This window comes from Drosophila montana, unplaced genomic scaffold (genome assembly GCF_035044405.1).
Source record: "Drosophila montana isolate Dmon_TW-CO22-7 unplaced genomic scaffold, ASM3504440v1 contig_402_1, whole genome shotgun sequence".
Classification (NCBI taxonomy): Eukaryota; Metazoa; Arthropoda; class Insecta; order Diptera; family Drosophilidae; genus Drosophila; species Drosophila montana.
Window position 1 is genome coordinate 3,440,192 of NW_026998739.1, and position 20,428 is coordinate 3,460,619.

Below are 20,428 nucleotides of genomic sequence, written 5' to 3' on the forward strand. Positions count from 1 at the left end.
TGGATGAGTTAATGTCAATGTGTATTGAATTATTTTCTTTCCAAGAACAAAACAATTTGTAGGCTGGTGTTGTGATGTACTCTAATGTCGTTATACGAGAATGACATGGTGATTTTAATTTCCTTGACACTTGACATGAAGCGCATAAGTAAAATCAATTAAATTCGCAGAAATACAAATGTCATTCGAGTCCACATAGACACTTGTCTTAATTCGCTGCGTAGAATATAAACATCTCCCAACCTGAGCATGTGAATGATTCTGAAAATAATTCAATATATTGGTTTAAAATCAGACATACAAAAAAATACCATATGATAGCTAACTACGTCACAGATTAGTTATGTAAAACCCTCTGAAGTTTTAGCACGCACAGGAATGGTAAGCGTTACAAAAAGTGTTAAAAAATAGTAAGTATGCCCGTGGGCGTTACATTATCAGGACACTAAAGTGCCTAATCCGTGGAAGCTGACCTTGGCCGTGAACCAGACCAAATGATATGCAACCGAATGTACCAGTGTCCAAACTTAAGCACGTCCGGTGAAAGCCCACGCTCTTAACCAAAAGCTCCAAAACAAACGGATTACAGAAGAGCTAAAACCGTCGATGAAGCCCCAAAGCGAGGAGGACACGCGACGAATCCAAATATAATATAAATTAAAATCATGTGAGTTTAAACACTTTACAAATTTTCGTACTAACAAGTCGATTACGGCAAAAAAAAATTAACTGTTGGGTCCCTTTTAATTAAAATCTTGACAGAGCAATACATTTTTTTTTTAGTTTAGATCACCAAACCGACAAAATCGCTGTGACCCAGGTCAATACCCAGCACCCACGCTTGCAAATTTAGCCACAGCAGCTCCTGTCAGTCGAACGCCATTTCATTTTGGCGCGCAGACCGCCCACAACCACAGTCCCCATTTGATGCCGGAACCAAGCCGAAGTGTACCCACGAAGTTGACGGCATAAAAGGACCAGGCAGCCATTTGCCGAGCAGCAGTCTCATTGGGATAAACGGTCGAACAACAACGGCTCGCAGAGCAACAAGTGAAAACTGTTGCGGCTTTTGAAATTTAACGCTCAGATGTGGCCTAAAGTCACGTTTGAATCTATTCGCGTCAAATGTGCAATTTTCAGTGCGGTTCTTGACTCGTAAACCTTCTCAAAGCTCTGTCCCACTTGGTTGAACCCGGTGTCTGTGTCACGCGGCTTACTTAACTTTACTGCCATTAACTCCGCGTTTTCCGCTTTAATGTGTCTGGTTAACATGACACACAATCGCATTTTTCGCAATATCCGCCTCTTCCTTGTGGCAGCTACTGCACTGCTGTCATCTCAAAGGAACTACACAACAGCCTCGAAAGACATAATAAATATTGGATTCCTGGCTGAATACTCTCAAATGCGGGTAAGTCATCAGAGATATCCGTTACTTAATATAAAAATATTAAAAATTATATTAATTATTATTATTAATAACAATAATAATAATATTATAAAGTGAACTTAGTTTTGTTATTTAAAGGATAAAGCTATTATTAATTTATTATATTGTTCTCGGTACTGTTAATTTCAATTTTTAAATAGATACAGATTCGAGTCAGTATCCTGTGTTCAGTTGCATTTTGTTTATTTTTTTTTTTTATAAATGTTTATTGTATTGAATCAAAAATAACATACATTTTTATTGCAACACAGTTGGATTAGGTGATATTTCGCCAAGCCTGGTACTCAGGACTTATCGTGAACAAACGTTAAAGGCGTTTGAATGCCACTTTTATCTAGAGGGAAAACTATGTACAAAAATCCAAGACTCATGAAAATCGGATGAATTTTGACAGAGTTATGGGGGTGGGAAATTACGACCTATGTCTATATACAAATCTCAGGGGTAAAATTTTGACATGAATTTCGACTAAAAAATGTGTATTCAGATTTCAATGCCAGATTAATCTAGAGGGAAAACTATGTACAAAAAGCCAAGACTCATGAAAATCGGTTGAGTTTTGACCGAGTTATGGGGGTGGGAAATTTCGACCTATGTCTATATACGAATCTTAAGAATAAGATTTTGACATGAATTTCGACTAAAAAATATGTATTCAGATTTAAATGCCAGATTTATCTAGAGGGAAAACTATGTACAAAAAGCCAAGACTCATGAAAATCGGTTGATTTTTGGCCGACTTATAGGGGTGGGAAATTTCGACCTATGTCTATATACAAATCTTAGGGATAAGATTTTGACATGAATTTCGACTAAAAATTATGTATTCAGATTTGAATGCCCAAGACTCAGCGTTGATCTTGACCGAGTTATAGGGGTGGATATTCAACCTATGTCTATATAGGAATCGAATGAATCATAGTATCAAAAGAGAATGCCAAGCAAGACTCATGAAAATCGGTTGAGTTTTGACAGGGTTATAGGGGTGGGATATTTCAACCTATGTCTATATAGGAGTCTAGGGCTAAGATTTTGACATGAATTTCGACTAAAAATTATGTATTCAGATTTGAATGCCAGATTAATCAAGAGGGAAAACTATGTACAAGAAGCCAAGACTCATGAAAATCGGTTGAGTTTTGGCCGGGTTATGGGGGTGGGAAATATCGACCTATGTCTATGTAGGAGTCTAGGGGTAAGATTTTGACATGAATTTCGACTAAAAAGTATGTATTCAGATTTGAATGCCAGATTTATTCAAGAGGGAAAACTATGTACAAGAAGCCAAGACTCATGAAAATCGGTTGAGTTTTGGCCGAGTTATAGGGGTGGGAAATTTTGACCTATGTCTATATAAGGATGTCTTAAGGATAAGATTTTGACATGAATCGGGATTCAGATTATGGCAGTACAAGGACTATGTCGGTTGATCGGTTAGTGGGAATCGACCTATGTTATATACGAATCTTAGGAATAAGATTTTGACATGAATTTCGACTAAAAAGTATGTATTCAGATTTGAATGCCAGATTTATCTAGAGGGAAAACTATGTACAAAAAGCCAAGACTCATGAAAATCGGTTGAGTTTTGGCCGAGTTATAGGGGTGGGAAATTTCGACCTATGTCTATATAAGGAAGTCTTAGGGGTAAGGTTTTGACATGAATTTCGACTAAAAATAATGGATTCAGATTTCAATGCCAGATTTATTCTAGAGGGAAAACTATGTACAAAAAGCCAAGACTCATGAAAATCGGTTGAGTTTTGGCCGAGTTATGGGGGTGGGAAATTTAGACCTATGTCTATATGCGAATCTTAGGGATAAGGTTTTGACATGAATTTCGACTAAAAATTATGTATTCAGATTTGAATGCCAGATTTATCTAGAGGGAAAACTATGTACAAAAAGCCAAGACTCATGAAAATCGGTTGAGTTTTGACCGAGTTATAGGGGTGGGAAATTTCGACCTATGTCTATATAGGAATCTAGGGGTAAGATTTTGACATGAATTTCGACTAAAAATTATGTATTCAGATTTGAATGCCAGATTTAATCTAGAGGGAAAACTATGTACAAAAAGCCAAGACTCATGAAAATCGGTTGAGTTTTGACCGAGTTATAGGGGTGGGAAATTTCGACCTATGTCTATATACGAATCTTAGGGATAAGATTTTGACATGAATTTCGACTAAAAATTATGTATTCAGATTTGAATGCCAGATTTATCTAGAGGGAAAACTATGTACAAAAAGCCAAGACTCATGAAAATCGGTTGAGTTTTGACCGAGTTATGGGGGTGGGAAATATCGACCTATGTCTATATACAAATCTTAGGGGTAAGATTTTGACATGAATTTCGACTAAAAATATGTATTCAGATTTGAATGCCAGTTTAATCTAGAGGGAAAACTATGTACAAAAAGCCAAGACTCATGAAAATCGGTTGAGTTTTGGCCGAGTTATAGGGGTGGGAAATTTCGACCTATGTCTATATACGAATCTTAGGGATAAGATTTTGACATGAATTTCGACTAAAAATTATGTATTCAGATTTGAATGCCACTTTTATCTAGAGGAAAAACTATGTACAAAAATGCCAAGACTCATGAAAATCGGATGAATTTTGACAGAGTTATGGGGGTGGGAAATATCGACCTATGTCTATATACAAATCTTAGGGGTAAGATTTTGACATGACTTTCGACTAAAAACTATGTATTCAGATTGGAATGCCAGATTATTCTAGAGGAAAAACTATGTACAAAAAGCCAAGACTCATGAAAATCAGTTAAGTTTTGGCCGAGTTATAGGGGTGGGAAATTTTGACCTATGTCTATATACGAATCTTAAGGATAAGTCCCGAGGGACTCTGGGGCGTCTCCTATGTCGTGGGTGGAGGAGGTCCTTGCATAAGTGCCTGGATCACTTAGATAACTAATTTGTCGATGTTAGCCAAATAAATATATTGATTTCATGCAACAAATCTTAAAGCTGTGCAAGTCCTTATCAAAGGCTAAACTCAAATGGAATAACTTTTCTAGTTTTACCCAAAACAATTTAAATATTTTGCCATGATAAACTTCACTTAAATATAATAAAAAAAAAGTTAAAAGTATGCCTTATTTTTATCAATAAGTTGGCATGTCAATGGCCATTAAATGGGCCAATCTTGGCTTTGGTTTATACACTCAGTCAACCAAATTAAACGAAGCCACAATCCCGTCCACTTAAACATGCACATGATATGAAACTGGAGAAACTAAAGATAGACTTAAAGTTAAATTCCCATAACGAACTACTCTTTACAGTTAAATTGTCATGGCGACGACGAGTCCAAAGCCAGCCTCACCTGTAACTACCTAAAGGCTGCACACTAGCTTCTACGTTTTAAAGCGGCAACAAAAGCCCTTTGTAGCAACTTCTATATGCAGCGCAGCTGAATGCGCGGATGTCACAGAATAATTCATATAAATATGAATATGAAAGCATGCACATATTTTTAATATACAAATTATATTGTTGAGCTGCTTAAAGAGCTCGTCAGGTTCTGAGATTAGTTGACAACATGACGCACTTCTTAAATTTTGCTATTTATGGATTACTGATGAGTTTCGTCTGTTCAATTATAGTTTTTTCGAAACAGCAATCAATCAAGAACCAAACAACTACCCAAACGTAAATTAATTACTGATCTCAGGTTTCGAACAAATATTACAACTTTAGTAGTAGTTGATTAAACTTTCATATTTTTGGTATTCAATTTAAAAATCTTACGAATAACATGCTTAGCAGCTTTAAATATATAATGGGTGCTCTGCTGGCAAAGCGAATTCTCTGGATTTTTATTTTTCTGCAAACAACCCAACTGTTGTGCATAATACGTCGAATTCATGATCTTGACTATCAGGACATACTTTCCGAACTGGCCTATAGTCTATTATACACAGGATTAGCGTTAAGCACATGCTATTATGGATATGGCATATTATACATACATTCGGGAGGTCCATGTAATGATTTTCTTTGTCGACTATGTGAAGCAAGCCTGCAGGCTTGGCTACGACTTAGCTTCGTGATGCTGCTTCCCTGGAGTTTGAAGGTGTTGCAAGAACTCGGACAGCACGCATTTAGCCTATGGGAGTGTCTAGCCAAGGACGAACTATCCAATATGATTCTGCTCTTCAGTATAACACTCTTTCTGTTACAGGTGATATTATTTATCGTTTCGTTCTGCATTGCTATAAGTTATCATAATAAATTGGCAAATGCGCTGCAGCTAACTGAAAATATTGAAAATCATGAGCTACGCAGCTACGCTCAAGCAGTCAATCATGCACTTGGTTTTGAAATGTTCCAAATTCCGCTAACATAAAATTCTAAATATATATATTATACAGTCTCTCGAGCTAAGGTTTTTTTTTGACACTCCATTGATAGAAATCTTCCTAATCTGTTCGTTTATTAATCACGTTAAGGGAAAGTCTAGAGATAAGAAATTCAAAACCTTAGCAAATTTACGAATAAAGTTTGGCGGTATTTAATCCTTTACTAAATTGTATGTTTTTATCAACAGGTAACTCTTGGCGGTCTGCCGCTTGCTGTGGAGGATGTCAATAAAAACGTGAATTTGCTGCCAGGCAAGACACTTAAATTTATTCCATTTGACATAGGTCACACAACCAGTGCATATCGAGTGAAACCCTTAAGGTATAGTTCAATTATATGCAACACTCACAGTAAACCTTTAGCCACCTTTTTCTTAATTTTACCAGACTTATGACAGAACTGAGGGAAAGAAGGGTGAAGGCTTTCATAGGACCCGATGAAAGCTGCACAACTGAGGCGTTGCTGGCCGCCGCCTGGAATATCCCAATGCTTTCATTTGTAAGTAGATCTTATTTTCAATTTTGAATAAACCGCATAAAAATATCTAAAAATAAAACACTTTAGAAATGCTCTGACTCAATTGTTTCCAATAAGAGTACCTTTCCCACCTTTGCACGAACCCTCGCCCCAGCTTCGAAGGTAGATATATTTATATGCATGATATTCTAATTACTTTGACAAATTAAATGTGAATACACAAGCATAGGTCTCTAAAAGTGTCATAAGCCTGTTGAATGCATATGATTGGAAAAAATTTGCAATTGTGGTTAGTTCAAAGCCCATTTGGGGTTCCGACGTGGCTAGCGCTATTCAGGTAATACATCTTAAAATCTATAGAAATAAATTTAACACTTTTTACAATGACAGGAACTTGCTGAATCGAGAAACTTTACCATAACGCATTTTAAATACATATCGGATTACATACCCATTAAGAAAACATTATCACAAATCGAAAGTATTATTGACGAGACTTACACAACGACACGCAGTAAGTATTTATATGCTGCCATTTTTCTGCTAAAAATTCCATGAATTTTATCGAAAATAAGCTTTATATAGAAACTAAGCTGTACATTATTAATACATCAACTAGTTTACGTATTTATCGGAGAGCATATTGCTATGGTGGACTTTGTGCGCTGCCTGCAAAATCGTGGACTTCTCGAAAGCGGAGCTTACATTGTTGTATCTGTGGACGATGAGATCTATAATGCGAATCGTGTCAATATAATGGAACGTAGTAAGTTAATTGAAAAACTAACCACCACTAACTGCCCTTGAGGTTTAATGCATGCCCCCTCTTATTGCAGATTACTTAGATCCTTATATTAGAAAAGAAAAGAGCAAATCACTGGATAAAATCTCATTTCGTTCAGTTATCAAAATAAGCATGACATATCCACAAAACCCTCATATTCGGTAATTGCTATTTAACATCTCCTATAAAAGTCTTTTATGTATATTCTTTTTATTATTTTCATACTAATTTAACCATTAATAATAATGGGTGAATAGGTTAATGTTGTGCTTAACTGATTCAAATTACTTTCTCTGTATGTGTGGGAAAATATAAGATGTGTGTGTGTATGAGGTATGTCTGAATGTTTCAATGGGTAATAAAAGGTTTGGGTACTAGTAATCACTATAATTGATTTTGTTAATTTTAATTTTTAGTAAATATTCCCGTTAATATATTGCAGAACAGTAAACGAAAACTGTTTAAATGTGTTTTGCTAAATAAAATGTACATGCTAAATATTAAATAATAAATTTGAACCTATAATTCTAGTGACATTTGTGCCAAAATCAAAGAGTATGCGCGTAAAGCTCCATTTCTGGTGCCCTACCATCAAAGAGTTTTCGAGAATATTTCGGTATGTTATCCATGATCCCTCATTCTACCTTCCATAAATTTGCACACACATATCTATCTAGGTTCCCATATACGGTCTACATCTGTATGATAGCGTGATGATCTATGCACGTGCCATTACGGAAATACTCCAGCTGGGCGGCGATATAAACGATGGAAATCTTGTTATGAGTCACATATTCAATAGATCATATCACTCGATTCAGGGCTTTGATGTATGAATACCAATTGATGTTGAATAACGACTCGAGCTCTATTAACAGTCCGTTTTTTCCTCAGGTATTCATTGACTCAAATGGCGATGCGGAGGGCAACTACACTGTAATAACACTTCAGAGCGATGCAAACGGAGGATCTGGTAATTCGCTAGCTAAAATGTCCATGCAGCCAGTTGGATTTTTTGTCTACAATAAAGACTCTGTTATACCGGTAAGCGATTCAGATTATAACTAGATTATAACTTGCTTTGTTAATTATGATTCTTCCCTACTATTAAGGAATTTCGGTATATTAAAAATGGAAGACCTATTCAGTGGCTCAACGGTCGACCGCCGCTTGCGGAGCCAATGTGCGGTTTCTATGGCGAGTTGTGTCCACGCAAAAAGCTGGATTGGCGATACGTGGTCACTGCACCATTATTTGCATTCGTATTGGTCGTTGCCATCGCCCTGTTGTTCAAGTAAACCCGATCAATTTTATAAATCTATTGACAATGAATGAACATATTTAAAGGCATTACCGCTATGAACAGACATTGGCTGGTTTATTGTGGAAGGTGGACATGAAAGAGGTCACTGTGATAAACTTGGGCGAATATAACAACCCAAGCCATAAGAATATTGTATGTCATACGCTAGAAAATACCTTGTAACATAATAACTTTAATTACTTAAATGTGATCTCCCACATCTTAGGTCCAAATTTGCCGTCAAAGTATTTTAGTTGTTGGGGAGCCGAACAAAAGGTCATTCACAAACATTGGTAAGTAATCTCACATACTTTATATGAAGTGAAATGTAATACAAATATTTAATTATTTTGGCTGTAGCTCTTTTTCGTGGTAATATTGTCGCCATGAAAAAAATTCATAAAAAGAATGTGGACATAACTCGTTCTATTCGTAAGGAATTAAAATTGATGCGAGAGGTGAGCGTATATATACCAGTACTCGTATGCTTATATGGGATGAAAATGAATCACCATATACTTCAGGTTCGACATGAAAACATAATTAATTTTATTGGGGCATCAATTGATCATGGATCTGTCATAATATTCACAACATATTGTGCGCGAGGAAGCCTAGAAGATGTTCTTGCAAACGAAGATCTGCATTTGGATCATATGTTCATTTCTTCATTGGTGTCAGATATACTTAAAGGGCTTATTTACTTGCACGACTCGGAGATTATTTCTCATGGAAACTTACGATCGAGTAACTGCCTAATCGACTCAAGATGGGTTTGCCAAATCTCAGATTTTGGTCTTCACGAACTAAAGGCGGGTCAGGATGAGCCAAACAAGTACGGATAACTCTTCTCGCTGTATTCAGCTCTACTCTATTCCCACTTAAATTTAAATCAATTTTGTTTTATAGAACGGAACTGGAATTAAAACGTGCCCTCTCTATGGCGCCCGAACTTTTACGCAACTCGTTCCGGCCAGCCCGTGGATCACAGAAGGGCGATATTTATTCCTTTGGCATTTTACTATACGAGATGATTGGCCGAAAGGGACCCTGGGGGGAGACTGCGTATACAAAAGAAGGTATTTGAAAAACTAAACTCTATTAAAAATATCATTGACACTTTCCTTTTAGAGATCATAAAATTCGTTAAAAGTCCTGATCTGCTGCAGCACGGCGTATTTCGGCCAGCCCTTAATACTTTAAATATACCAAATTACATTCGTAACTGCTTGCGTCTTTGTTGGGATGAGGATCCCGAAGTACGCCCTGACATTAGACTGGTCCGAATGCATTTAAAAGAACTTCAAGCTGGATTGTTAGTTTAAACAATTGAATTATTTGTTCGAAATGTGTTTAAACCCATGTGCTTTTTAGAAAACCAAACATATTTGATAACATGCTCGCAATAATGGAGAAATATGCATACAATTTGGAGGGCCTCGTCCAGGAACGAACCAATTTACTATACGAGGAGAAAAAGAAAACTGATATGCTTTTGTATCAAATGCTGCCCAAGTAAGAGGATTTCCAATGCACTACCCAAAACAAATAAAATATCGATTTAATTGATTTATTATAATTTATTTTTAGAACGGTTGCAGAATTGTTAAAAAGTGGCGATCCTGTTAAGGCCGAATGCTTTGATTGTGTGACTATTCTATTTAGCGATATAGTCGGCTTCACTGAACTCTGTACTACCAGCACTCCATTTGAAGTTGTCGAAATGCTGAACGATTTGTATACATGCTGCGATTCCATAATATCCAATTACGATGTTTATAAGGTAAACGATTTTCATTTTTATAAGCTCTTATTCTTACCTTTTAATATAAGGTGGAAACGATTGGAGACGCGTATATGGTAGTATCTGGGCTACCTTTAAAAAATGGCAATCGTCACGCCGGCGAGATAGCCTCATTAGCGCTTCACTTGCTTGAAACTGTTGGCAATCTTAAAATTCGACATAAACCAACAGAAACGGTGCAATTTCGTATTGGTATACATTCTGGTCCCTGCGCAGCTGGTGTCGTTGGGCAGAAGGTAAACTTTCTGAGCTTTTTATGACTGGAAAGTTCTTTTCTAAATACATACTCCAATAGATGCCACGATATTGCCTGTTTGGGGACACTGTCAACACGGCCTCGCGCATGGAGAGTACCGGCGAAGCGATGAAGATCCACATATCGGAGGAGACCTATCAATTGCTGCAAGCTGTTGGAGGCTACATATGCGTCGAGCGAGGCCTGACCAGCATTAAAGTAGAATATTAATAATTTAAAATAGTATCCCATCCTAAATAGATGCTTTCACTTTCAGGGCAAGGGCGACATGCGAACCTATTGGCTAACCAAGCAATTGCAACCCGAAATGCGAGCGCTAATGATCAACGACTGGGCACCAGATCTAATAAGTACTGTGGATTCTTCAAATGGTTGCTGCTCAAAGACTAGAGGTGGCGACTTGTCCTTGTTGAAGTTTCCAAACATGCCCATGAACATGAGGACAGGCTCCTGTAACTGTGCTACCAAATGCTTATACAGCCGGCGATCCGACGATAATGTTACCACCTCGCACAAAGCCTCTGCGCTGTCGAAGGTCACAGAAACAGTGCAGATCAATTGCAACCAGTTGTGCGTCTGTCGATTAAATGGCAGTCAAGTGTTGAGCAATCGGAGCCCTCGCTCGGCTCCTAGCATCTCATTTAGGCTCTAGGCCTGAGCTGCTCTACGAACAAATAACGGAGCGATCGTGTCACACGGTTGTAACCTATACATTTATTAATGTCTATCGGACATTTTTATTGCAAAATACTTAAATAAATGTAAGCTTAAACCCGTAACCCTTCCTCGACTGTCTGCAACCGCCTGTAACCCATCAATTATCAATTTTAAAGTTATTTTTAAGCGCCTGCCAGCATTCGTAGTACTGAGCATCCAATTTCTGGCACGTCTCTACGCCCCATTTAGTAACGGCCAAACTAAGTGACGACTCGAACATAAATGCCTATAAAATTCAAATGAAAAGTGTACATTTTAAGTGTTAGACATGGCAGATAAAAAAACCCACAAACCTGTGTTCCCTCGGCAATGCGTTCAGGCTTAAGTTCAGCATTCGAAGCACCCTCAAAGCATTTGGCATCTGGACCATGCGGAGTCATCATCGAGTGTAGAGTAGCACCACCAGCAGCAAAGCCCTCCTCCTTGGCCTCGTAGCGGCCCAGTATGAGACCCATGAATTCGCTCATGCAATTTCCTTCAAGAATTTTTGTTTTACTCACTGACAAGTGGATTGCTTACAAAAACAATAATACTGACTGTGATAATAGGGCGGACGGAAAGTGTGCTCCTGGACAGACCAGCGCGGAGGGAAAATAACAAAATCGGCTATGGCAGTACCCGGCCTTAAGCTTGGGCAGGTAAGCACCGTAAAAATACTGGGATCACAGTGATCAAAGCTAACCGAATTAATTACCATAAATTTCGATAGATCGTATTTGTATGGCACATAATTGCCATGCCAGGCAACTACATCAAAAACGGTGTGTTTTTGTTCTGCCACAAACAGGCTGCCATGGTACTTGGAAATCACGCGAAACTCTATAAATAAATCAAACTGAAATTAATTAAACCATGTGGAAAAGGAGCACTTAACTTACCCTTAAAATCCCTATTATCAAACCAAGCAACTGGTGTTTCAAAGTCCCTTGGATTGGCTAAGCCATTTGCCCCAATAGGACCCAGGTCGGGCAAACAGAAATGTCCATCGAAAACCTCAAGTATGTAACCCCTAAAGTTTTTAAAACCACATTTAAAATTTATTACATATTACAAGAGATGCTTGTATGTACAATATACACACTCACCTACTCGGTGACTTGACCCTTACGGCAAAACGTATGCCTTGAGGAATGACACAGATTTCATTTGGAGCCACCGTCATTCGACCAAGCTCGGTTGTTATATCCAGAATGCCCTCTTGTGGCACTGAAAATCCATTTATTATTACAAATCAAAAAATATAATTATAAGCGTTTATCCTACCTATGAGGAAATCACCATCGCTGTTGTAGAAAGCAGAGTCGTCCATAGACACATTGCATAGGTAGATGTGGATGGCCAAGCCGTGCCGTGCTCTTATATCGCCGGCACCGCAAACCGTGTGAAGTCCCTCAACAAATGTAACGCTTTTTTGATTCCGTGGCGGTATATCAAATGGTTTCCAGCGCATCTGACCATTTATAGATAAAAGTCAAGCTCATAAAATGTTGTGCAACAAGGCTTAACTCTCCCCATACCTGGTTAGGATTTGGAGGCTGCTCACCCCAGTTGTTGCTCAAATATTTCGCACCGCTAAACGGTTGAAAGGGCTTGTGAACGGCACTGGGCAGTTTCCTATAAAGCCAAGTTCGCACATTTTCAGATCGTGGCGCAGTGAATGCGGAACCAGATACCTGTTCCGCGTAGAGTCCATAGGGGCACTGCTGTGGCGAATTCTGAGCAACTGGTAGGGAGTTGGGGCAGCGTTCGTCCTCTGACGAGAAATGGCCGCCAAAACCTGTTAAATACTAGAAAATGCAAGGCATTCGCTATTTTAGTGCTATATGCCTGGTTTAGTAAATCACACACAGAAAACCGAAAAAAAATCATTTCCGAATAGTTCCTGATTAGGGATTATATGGGAGGTGTTGTCCGATTTGGTTAAGACACATTTTTAAATATATTTGTCATCTCTTTGAAAGTATCTTTTTATTTCCACTATTTTCTTATATTAAGAGAACTTTACGCATTGGATTTACCTTGTATTGCGACATGTGTTTAGCGGAGGGAGAGAATAACAGACTAATGTGTCCCGAGCCAAGATCGCTGCTATTTATATGAACTGTGTCTGTTGTCTTTAATACCCTATAGCAGAAATGAAAAGAGCATACTAGGATTTGGTAACAACCAGCTACCGACCTATGCCGACTTGTAAGCAGAGCATATATATTCAGGGTAATATTGAGTCGAGCCCACCTTTATTGGAATAGCTTGTTTTCAGATATCTCGTCTTGATTATTTGCTGTGGAAACTAGTCGGCACGGTAAGCCGGTCCCCCAAAGAGCTAAACGGCACGTAAACACCTGTTCCTAGTTACCTATGCATCTTTATCACAGCCACACTTCTCCATGTTGTTGTTTTTTTGTTATGATCTCCAAATCGATATACTGCGCAAACAACAACAAGCTACTAATATCATATTTTGCATAGCAGTTCTGCTGGTTCTAGATTCATTCAAATGGTTCATAACAAAAATTCGAACCGGTATTTTGACCCCTAACGACAAATCGACAAGAGCAACAAATGTCGAATGGGTTGGTTTCAGAGAGCATATGATAGGAAAATAATACATTTTACTATATTTATTATTTAATATTGTAAACTAAAAACCTAGTTTATATATTTTATTTCGGCAAAGTTAATTGGAAATTATGCAGTACATATATTACGTGTATTACAGTTTATAATGTATGTTTGTCCGTATATGTACTATTTTAAAATACTTAAAGTACCTTTGTGCAGTAATTAAACCTAAAATAGTTTATAAATAATATGTTTAAAGACATCAAGCGCTTAAGAGACTTGCATATTCCAGTTGCAGCCAACAACAGTTTATGGAATAAATGCGGCGTACATTTATCTACAGATTTCTGGTAAGTTTTGTTTTCATTTTAAAACAAGTATATAAAATTTGTTACAATGATGACCAGCAATGCAGTATGTGAATGTCATCGAGTGTTTTGTGGTGTTTATATCGGATAGAAAATATGTTCCTCTAGGCAGATGCAATTGCTCTTAAACAGGTTTCAAATGCAACTCTCCAAATACTATACTCTTTTTTCACCTCTTCTAATTCTATTTCATTGTACATACAATCTCCTGCAACAAATGCTCGTGTGTCCACAATCTCAATTTATAGTAGAATGCGATTGTTATTTAACAGGTGTTTACAATTTCAATTATTAATTTGCCTTTTACTTGGAGCTTAGGAGATTCGCGTGACATGCTATATATATATATATAATTGAATGCTCTGGTGCATTTAAGGGTAGATACTGATAAGGAAATACTGCATTCACTGGGACATGCGGTTGATAGGAGCAGCACCCAAATTGCCTCTCCTAATCGTGTGATAAATTTAAAACATCATCGCCCACATTATTTTTCGGTATCTTGGCCGGCGGCGGCGCAGCCAAATCGGCTACCGAGGCAAACTCCATGCGCTTTTTCGGCAAGGCATTTCCCAGAAGTGCACCCGGAGGCGCCAATTCGCTATAAAGGCGGCTCAAGTCTGGTGAAGGACGCCGATGCGAGGATCCGCTGCTGCCATCAGATGGCGCTGGAGATGGCGTGTTCGAGGGCACGCTTGATATGGCCAAATCGACGGCACTAAAATTGTATTTGCTGCCGGAGTTTGAATTGCCGCCACTGGCGCTGCTCGTGATGGACTTGGTGGGCGTGAGGCGTTCCAGTGCCGGAGAGGCTGACGACTCTCTGGTACGCGCTGACGACGGCGTGGTTGATTTTGGCGGCTTCATCATCATGGCCGATAGGGATTCTTGCTGTATTTTAAACAGCGCCGATGGTGACATAAACATATTATTAGCCGCTAGCGTAGACTTTGACAGTGGATCCGGAATTCCGTACTTTCCGTGCTGCTGTTGAAAGAATGCTGTATAATCTTGCACTTTCTCCTGCGCAAGTGCATTGTAGTAAGCATTCGATAGTGTTGATGGAGATGGTACACCTGTTGCTATTCCGCCAGCTGCTGATGCTGAGCTGCTGCTGCCTGATTTCGAGGCATTGCCCGCGGCAGCTGCCACAGCAGCAGCAGCACCCGATGGCGTTGCAAAGAGCGCATCCAGATCAGCAGCCGCCTTATTCTGGCGATATAATAGCGCCTTAATCTCAGAATCCTGCTTTTCCAATTGCAGCAGCTGATTAAGCATATCAGACTGCATATCCTTTTGCTTTTGCTTCAAACTGACAGCGCCGCCGCCACCAGTCGTGGCCATGCCACCAGCGCCAGCAGCAAGTAAAGCGGATAACTCATTGTGTGCACCGCTCATGTGTTTGTTGCCAGTTGAGGCCATAGCAGCGGCAAACTGATTATTCGGATCAAATAGTTTTGTATAGGTCTGCAGCAGTGCTGTGTAGTCCGCCTGAGCTGCAGATTGCTGTTGAAGCTGTTGTTGCTGTTGTTGCTGTTGCTGCTGTTGCTGCTGTTTTTTGGAACTGCTGCTACTAGCAACAGGCGGCGGCGGTATCGATGCAGCCGCAACTGCAGCCATTTGTTGCTGTAGGAACATGTTTAAATCATTGCTTTGCTTGCTCTGCTGTTGCATGTAGGAATCATAGCCCAAAAGTTTGGATGCTTGTATTAGATTGTTGTAGTCGGCGCTGAGAGCAGCCGCAGCTGCTGCTGCCGAAGCTGACGACGCTGTTGCTGATGTGGATTTTGAAGATTTGCTGCTTGTTGGATTTGCAACTTGTTGATTGCCCGTTAGATAATTCAAATCTGAGCTAAATCCCAGGGTTCCCAGTGTAGTAGCGCCCAAGGCCTCTGCCTGCTGCAGCAGCAGCGCAGCATACTCGGGCGAGCGTATCAGTTCGCTCATCTTTAAAGGGTCATTCTTGAGCTCGTCCAGTTCTTTCATTAGCTTTGTTTTGTAAGAATTTGAAGATGTACTTGAGTTGGATGAAGACGAGGAAGCTGAAGACTTGGAGCGATCCATCTTTGATTTGCTGCCGGCATTATTATTACTATTGTTATTGCTGCCACTTCCGCTGTTATTGCTGCCTGACGGCAGTGGCATGTTGAAACTGTTAGAATAGGCAGCTACTGCCGCTGCTACATTGGGATCACTCAGATTGCCCAGCGCCGCCGCATTGCTGGTCTGCTTTGAGCCACCAACTTTGGCTGCCGCTGCAGCCAGTTGATTGAGCGACGAGCTGCCATAATCTTTGCGTTGCTGTTGAAAAAGTGCTGCTAAATCGGCTTGAAGAAAATTGGGCGGCAATTGGCCAGCTAGCTGTGCCAAGCTGGCCGCCATTAGATCGTTGGCCGTAGGCAAACACGCAGCTGACGGCGGTACCAGCGGTGTGGTCAAATCATATTTGTTGGGTGTTATGCTCGGGCTATTTCGAGCAATATCACTGACACTGAACTTGCCTGGACTTGGCGCTGGCGAATTGCGTGTGCGGGATGTGTGCGATGAGGCATCTGATTTGGCTGGCGACGGCGAGGCACGCACTGGCAGCTCAAACTTGGCGGGACTAGCAGCATTCGACTGTAACTGTATGCTTGTTGGGCTGTCACGCGGAGAGGCAGACTGTGCTGCAGCGCCAAGTCCACTGTTTGTAGCCGGCGTCTGTGGCGGAAGTAGTTGACTTACTGCTGCATTCAGCGGCATTGATGGCGCCACGGCAGTTGGAACAGCAGCTGGCGTGTGATTCGTAGGATTTGGCGTGGCCAACGGGGACAACATGCGCACTGGATTCATATTAAGCCCCGAAGGCATGCACAGCTGCTCCTGTAGCGACATTACTTTCAATTCACTGGCTCTCTGTTCGGCTTGCAGGGAGGTTTCCTCCTCTGCTTTGCGTGCCACATCATCAACAGCATTCATTTGAATACTCTCGCCTAAAGGCTCCTCCTTGGGCTGCTGTTCCAGTTTTATGTCATTAACTGATTCGGCTTGCGGCTGCGTCTCCGTTTTCACTACTACGTCGTCTTTATCATTGTCAATAATTTTAATGGTTTTCGGTGGTATAAAATCGTCCTCCTGCTCACAGTCCAAGACGGCACATAACCAATTCCATAACGCCTTATCACTTTGCTTGGATGGAAATTTCGGATAGAGCGTGTTCTTTAATTTCTCGTTGTAGGTTACATCATTGCTGTAAATATTTCGAAATTTGACAATCTCGCCGCGAAACTGTGTATAGTAATCGACGCAGGACTGTATTTCAGTGCGCACCTCCTCTGGTATCTCTTTATCTGGCAGCACAGAATATTGCATTAGCATAGGTCGTCCATATTCCATGGACTGTTTATTTTCATTTGGTGGCACTATCCATATACACTTGACCACCGATTCCAAAGTAGGATTCTCTTCATAGTAGGGTGCTAAAAAACAAGCAGAACAATTTTAATATGGTTTTAATATAAAATTTAGCACACTTACAAATAATTAATGAAACACATGGCGTATACGTGAGATCACTAACGCCACGCATACGTATTTGATAGTCGAGCTGTGCGTCGCAATCGCGTAGAGTTGGTTCAGCTTGAAACTTGGGATGCGAATGATACCAGCCAACGAGCAGTACTTGATCTTGTACCATCATCTTTTGTATATCACGCTCTACTTCCCCGGCACGTTGGCGATCGAAGCGTGTATTACGACATGGATATGTTTTCGTGATTGTCAATGCTGCAATATAGTAAACAGTTGAACATGCCACCAGACAAACATGATCAATTCTTGAGGCCGGACTCACTGTGCGTGTTCATGTCCCAAGTGCCACCCAGATAGCCGCAAACCTCCCGCACCGTCAAATGGCAGTGAAAGTCAGCCAACAACAGAGCGGAGGAGGTGATGCTTAACATAAATGGTTGTAATTTGCCAACCGACGTGAATGGAACGGCCTCAATCAGCATATTGGCATCACTGTAAAAACCACATTAATCGATCATATTTTACTAAAAACTATTTGAAAACTTACTGAATTATATTGCGATTGGCTACAGTATTGTGCGGAAATACTGCCCGTTTTATAACAAGATCTGGCGAATCGGTCTTGCGTTCTGCATCTGTTAAAAAAGAAAACAAATTATGCAATTTTCATTAGTCACAAGGGCATTATTTTGAAAAACAAAGGACATAAATGACCTAAAAAGGATGTCAATGGGAGTTGTCCGTTAGTTGACCTTTCCCTGTATTTGCCAGCATAGTATAGTATGATTATGGACTTTATAACACATGCTACATTTTAAGTAGTGACAGTACTTAATAAGCAAATTACTGCCTAATATTGGTTACCTGGGTCACCGTCTTCAGGTGTCGACTCCTTTTGCAAAGCACATTTTCTCAAATAGCTATTTTTATAGGCATCAAGTTTCTTCCCTTTATACTTGACGGATGCCCAACCGCAGCCACTTTTCTTTTCGGGGTTTATGATACGCTTGCAGTGCATAGCCCACGCACTGGGTGTTAGAAATATGGTTTCAGTCTCTTGTGATTTTATTTTACCATCCGACAGTAAATCGCCCACAAATTTTTGCCCAAGATAATCAATAGTCATCAGCGATTTTCCGGGCTGCAGGACATTCGCGGCCATTAACGTTTGTAATGTGACTGTGCGTCCAGTGCCGTTGAATCCCTCGTAGTTCTCTTTGGCCTGTGCCCAAAAACATATATTTAAAGTAATTCGAACAAAATATTGTGTGGCCAAATGGAAAAGTTCACTTTTCCTTATAGCCGTAAACGACACGCACCTCATCATCATTCTCGTCATCGGGCACATCGCTATCAACGTCTTTTTCGCACAGACTGTCCTCCAAAATGGAGATTCTACACGGTGGTACATTTTCAGCTGGGGCTACCTCTGCGTCCGCTTCTGCTTCGGCTTCTGCCTCAGCCGCATCCGACACAGACAAATCGCGCTCCCCATCCACTTCGCCATCACTTACATCGTCATTTGTTGTTTGTTGCGGCTGAGGCGTCGAATCGCCCTCGCCTTCGCCCTCACCGTCTGTGCTGCTGCCCATTTGATTTTCACGCGATCCTAGTTGGTCGCTATCGGGCAATAAGCCATTTTCCACTCCGTTTTCCATACGCTTATTGTCTACCCTTTACAAAAAACTTTTAAAAAAATCACGAAAGGCCCCAGCAGCCGCAGAATTTATGTATGTATTCCACGACTTCGCTTCTTCTTCTTCTTCGTGCATCAAACGAAGATTGTTGTTCGTCTGTTAACTTAACAGTTGCTTTATTGTTATCGATAGCAACAAGCGGCAATTATTATTTTTTGGACATAAAAAAAAATTATAGTATATAATAAAGCCGAATAAGGTCTTTACTTTATACAATTTTAAATGAAAAGCTGCTAGCTGGATATCAACCCTTTTTTGTAACAAGTTACTAACAGAACCATTAGTGATACAGCTGTTTCCATACTTATCGATAGTTATGTTATGCTCTCAGAGAGTGTAGTCATTCACATCACACGTTGACACATTTGGTTTTTACGACGCGCTGCTAGTTCGCACAAGTAATACTTGGATTCAGTGTTGGACAATACGGCATTAGCGGTAAACTAGCATTTCGAATTGTTTATAAATGCAAACTTTAAATAATTGATAAATTAAAACAACACAAATTTTGTCGGTTATTATCATGTGATGTATTGATAAATGTATTAACAATAATACAAAATACACGGTATTTTAACATACAAATCTAGTGTGAAACGAGACTTTATCCCGATCGTATGCCATCTTCACCAAGATTGTCGTCGCCAACAACAGTAAGTCCTTTGCCTCTTTAACTTTTTGTTATATGGTATATCTAAATATATAAACAGTTTATTGTTGTATAAGTTAACATCTTATGCAGAAACATGTAAATATTTTGATGACTATTTTTGAATTTTCAAATGTACGTGCGAGCAAATTAGTGGCAAATGGCATCAGCTGTACATATTTTATTAAATACGAACAGGTTGGCAGCACTTGTTGACGCATTCAATTTGAGATGAAACTAGGTCGTGTTTTTCACGTGTGACTTGAATTTCGTGCTTCAAATTGTGTTCACCATAATAGATTATTTATTCAATTTAACTAAATTAAATATATATTGAACGCACTATGTATACACAGTTAATCAAAATATTATTGAATTAATTATAAAAATACATCTAGTTGAAGAGTAAGTAGCATAAATAATCAACGTGCGTGCTTATGGATATAAATTTGGTCGTGTTATGTT

General features: G+C 39.6%; 3 protein-coding genes across 6 annotated transcripts; 1 reads left to right on the plus strand and 2 right to left on the minus strand.

Moving 5' to 3' along the window:
* The first annotated feature begins 66 nt into the window (after positions 1-66).
* Gyc32E (Guanylyl cyclase at 32E) lies at positions 67-12,027 on the plus strand. 4 transcript variants are annotated; one of them, XM_064697328.1, is made up of 24 exons: positions 67-667; positions 784-1,411; positions 6,024-6,157; positions 6,223-6,334; positions 6,401-6,475; positions 6,543-6,650; positions 6,704-6,827; positions 6,933-7,079; positions 7,150-7,258; positions 7,629-7,713; positions 7,775-7,927; positions 7,992-8,141; positions 8,210-8,391; positions 8,445-8,553; positions 8,627-8,693; positions 8,761-8,858; positions 8,925-9,235; positions 9,310-9,479; positions 9,532-9,715; positions 9,775-9,915; positions 9,991-10,183; positions 10,234-10,440; positions 10,500-10,658; positions 10,717-11,239. In XM_064697328.1, the coding sequence occupies exons 2-24, from the start codon at positions 1,256-1,258 to the stop codon at positions 11,110-11,112; spliced, it is 3,570 nt and encodes a 1,189-aa protein (XP_064553398.1). In that variant the 5' UTR covers positions 67-667; positions 784-1,255; the 3' UTR covers positions 11,113-11,239. The 4 variants fall into 4 exon arrangements, 3 of the variants coding, with proteins under 3 accessions (XP_064553398.1, XP_064553397.1, XP_064553399.1); XR_010437940.1 differs by lacking the exons at positions 67-667; positions 784-1,411 and adding exons at positions 5,198-5,657; positions 11,294-12,027 and having other exon boundaries at positions 10,717-11,221; XM_064697327.1 differs by lacking the exons at positions 67-667; positions 784-1,411 and adding an exon at positions 5,198-5,657.
* On the minus strand, positions 11,152-13,337 carry hgo (homogentisate 1,2-dioxygenase). Its single transcript, XM_064697352.1, has 8 exons — positions 13,196-13,337; positions 12,695-12,964; positions 12,441-12,627; positions 12,263-12,383; positions 12,056-12,186; positions 11,715-11,996; positions 11,471-11,652; positions 11,152-11,403 (listed from the first exon to the last, which is right to left on the minus strand). The coding sequence occupies exons 1-8, from the start codon at positions 13,208-13,210 to the stop codon at positions 11,275-11,277; spliced, it is 1,317 nt and encodes a 438-aa protein (XP_064553422.1). The 5' UTR covers positions 13,211-13,337; the 3' UTR covers positions 11,152-11,274.
* Positions 13,338-13,783: 446 nt separating this feature from the next.
* LOC135438832 (MPN domain-containing protein CG4751) lies at positions 13,784-19,393 on the minus strand. The gene is made up of 6 exons (XM_064697325.1): positions 18,937-19,393; positions 18,482-18,839; positions 18,165-18,252; positions 17,940-18,109; positions 17,624-17,872; positions 13,784-17,565 (listed from the first exon to the last, which is right to left on the minus strand). Exons 1-6 carry the CDS (start codon positions 19,273-19,275, stop codon positions 14,558-14,560), a joined length of 4,212 nt encoding a protein of 1,403 aa, XP_064553395.1. The 5' UTR covers positions 19,276-19,393; the 3' UTR covers positions 13,784-14,557.
* Between the last annotated feature and the right edge of the window lie 1,035 nt (positions 19,394-20,428).

Excerpts from the sequence above, each read along its gene's own strand:
- LOC135438832 (XM_064697325.1), bottom strand. The coding sequence starts at position 19,275 with ATGGAAAACGGAGTGGAAAATGGCTTATTGCCCGATAGCGACCAACTA. Across the intron at positions 18,110-18,164 it reads GCCAATCGCAATATAATTCA|TGATGCCAATATGCTGATTG; the intron begins GTAAGTTTTCAA and ends TGGTTTTTACAG. Across the intron at positions 17,873-17,939 it reads TTGGGACATGAACACGCACA|CATTGACAATCACGAAAACA; the intron begins GTGAGTCCGGCC and ends ACTATATTGCAG.
- Gyc32E (XM_064697327.1), top strand. The coding sequence starts at position 5,232 with ATGCTTAGCAGCTTTAAATATATAATGGGTGCTCTGCTGGCAAAGCGA. Across the intron at positions 10,184-10,233 it reads CCAATTACGATGTTTATAAG|GTGGAAACGATTGGAGACGC; the intron begins GTAAACGATTTT and ends TTTTAATATAAG. Across the intron at positions 10,441-10,499 it reads CTGGTGTCGTTGGGCAGAAG|ATGCCACGATATTGCCTGTT; the intron begins GTAAACTTTCTG and ends ATACTCCAATAG.
- hgo (XM_064697352.1), bottom strand. Across the intron at positions 12,384-12,440 it reads CGATGGTGATTTCCTCATAG|TGCCACAAGAGGGCATTCTG; the intron begins GTAGGATAAACG and ends ATGGATTTTCAG. Across the intron at positions 11,997-12,055 it reads TGATAATAGGGATTTTAAGG|AGTTTCGCGTGATTTCCAAG; the intron begins GTAAGTTAAGTG and ends ATTTATTTATAG.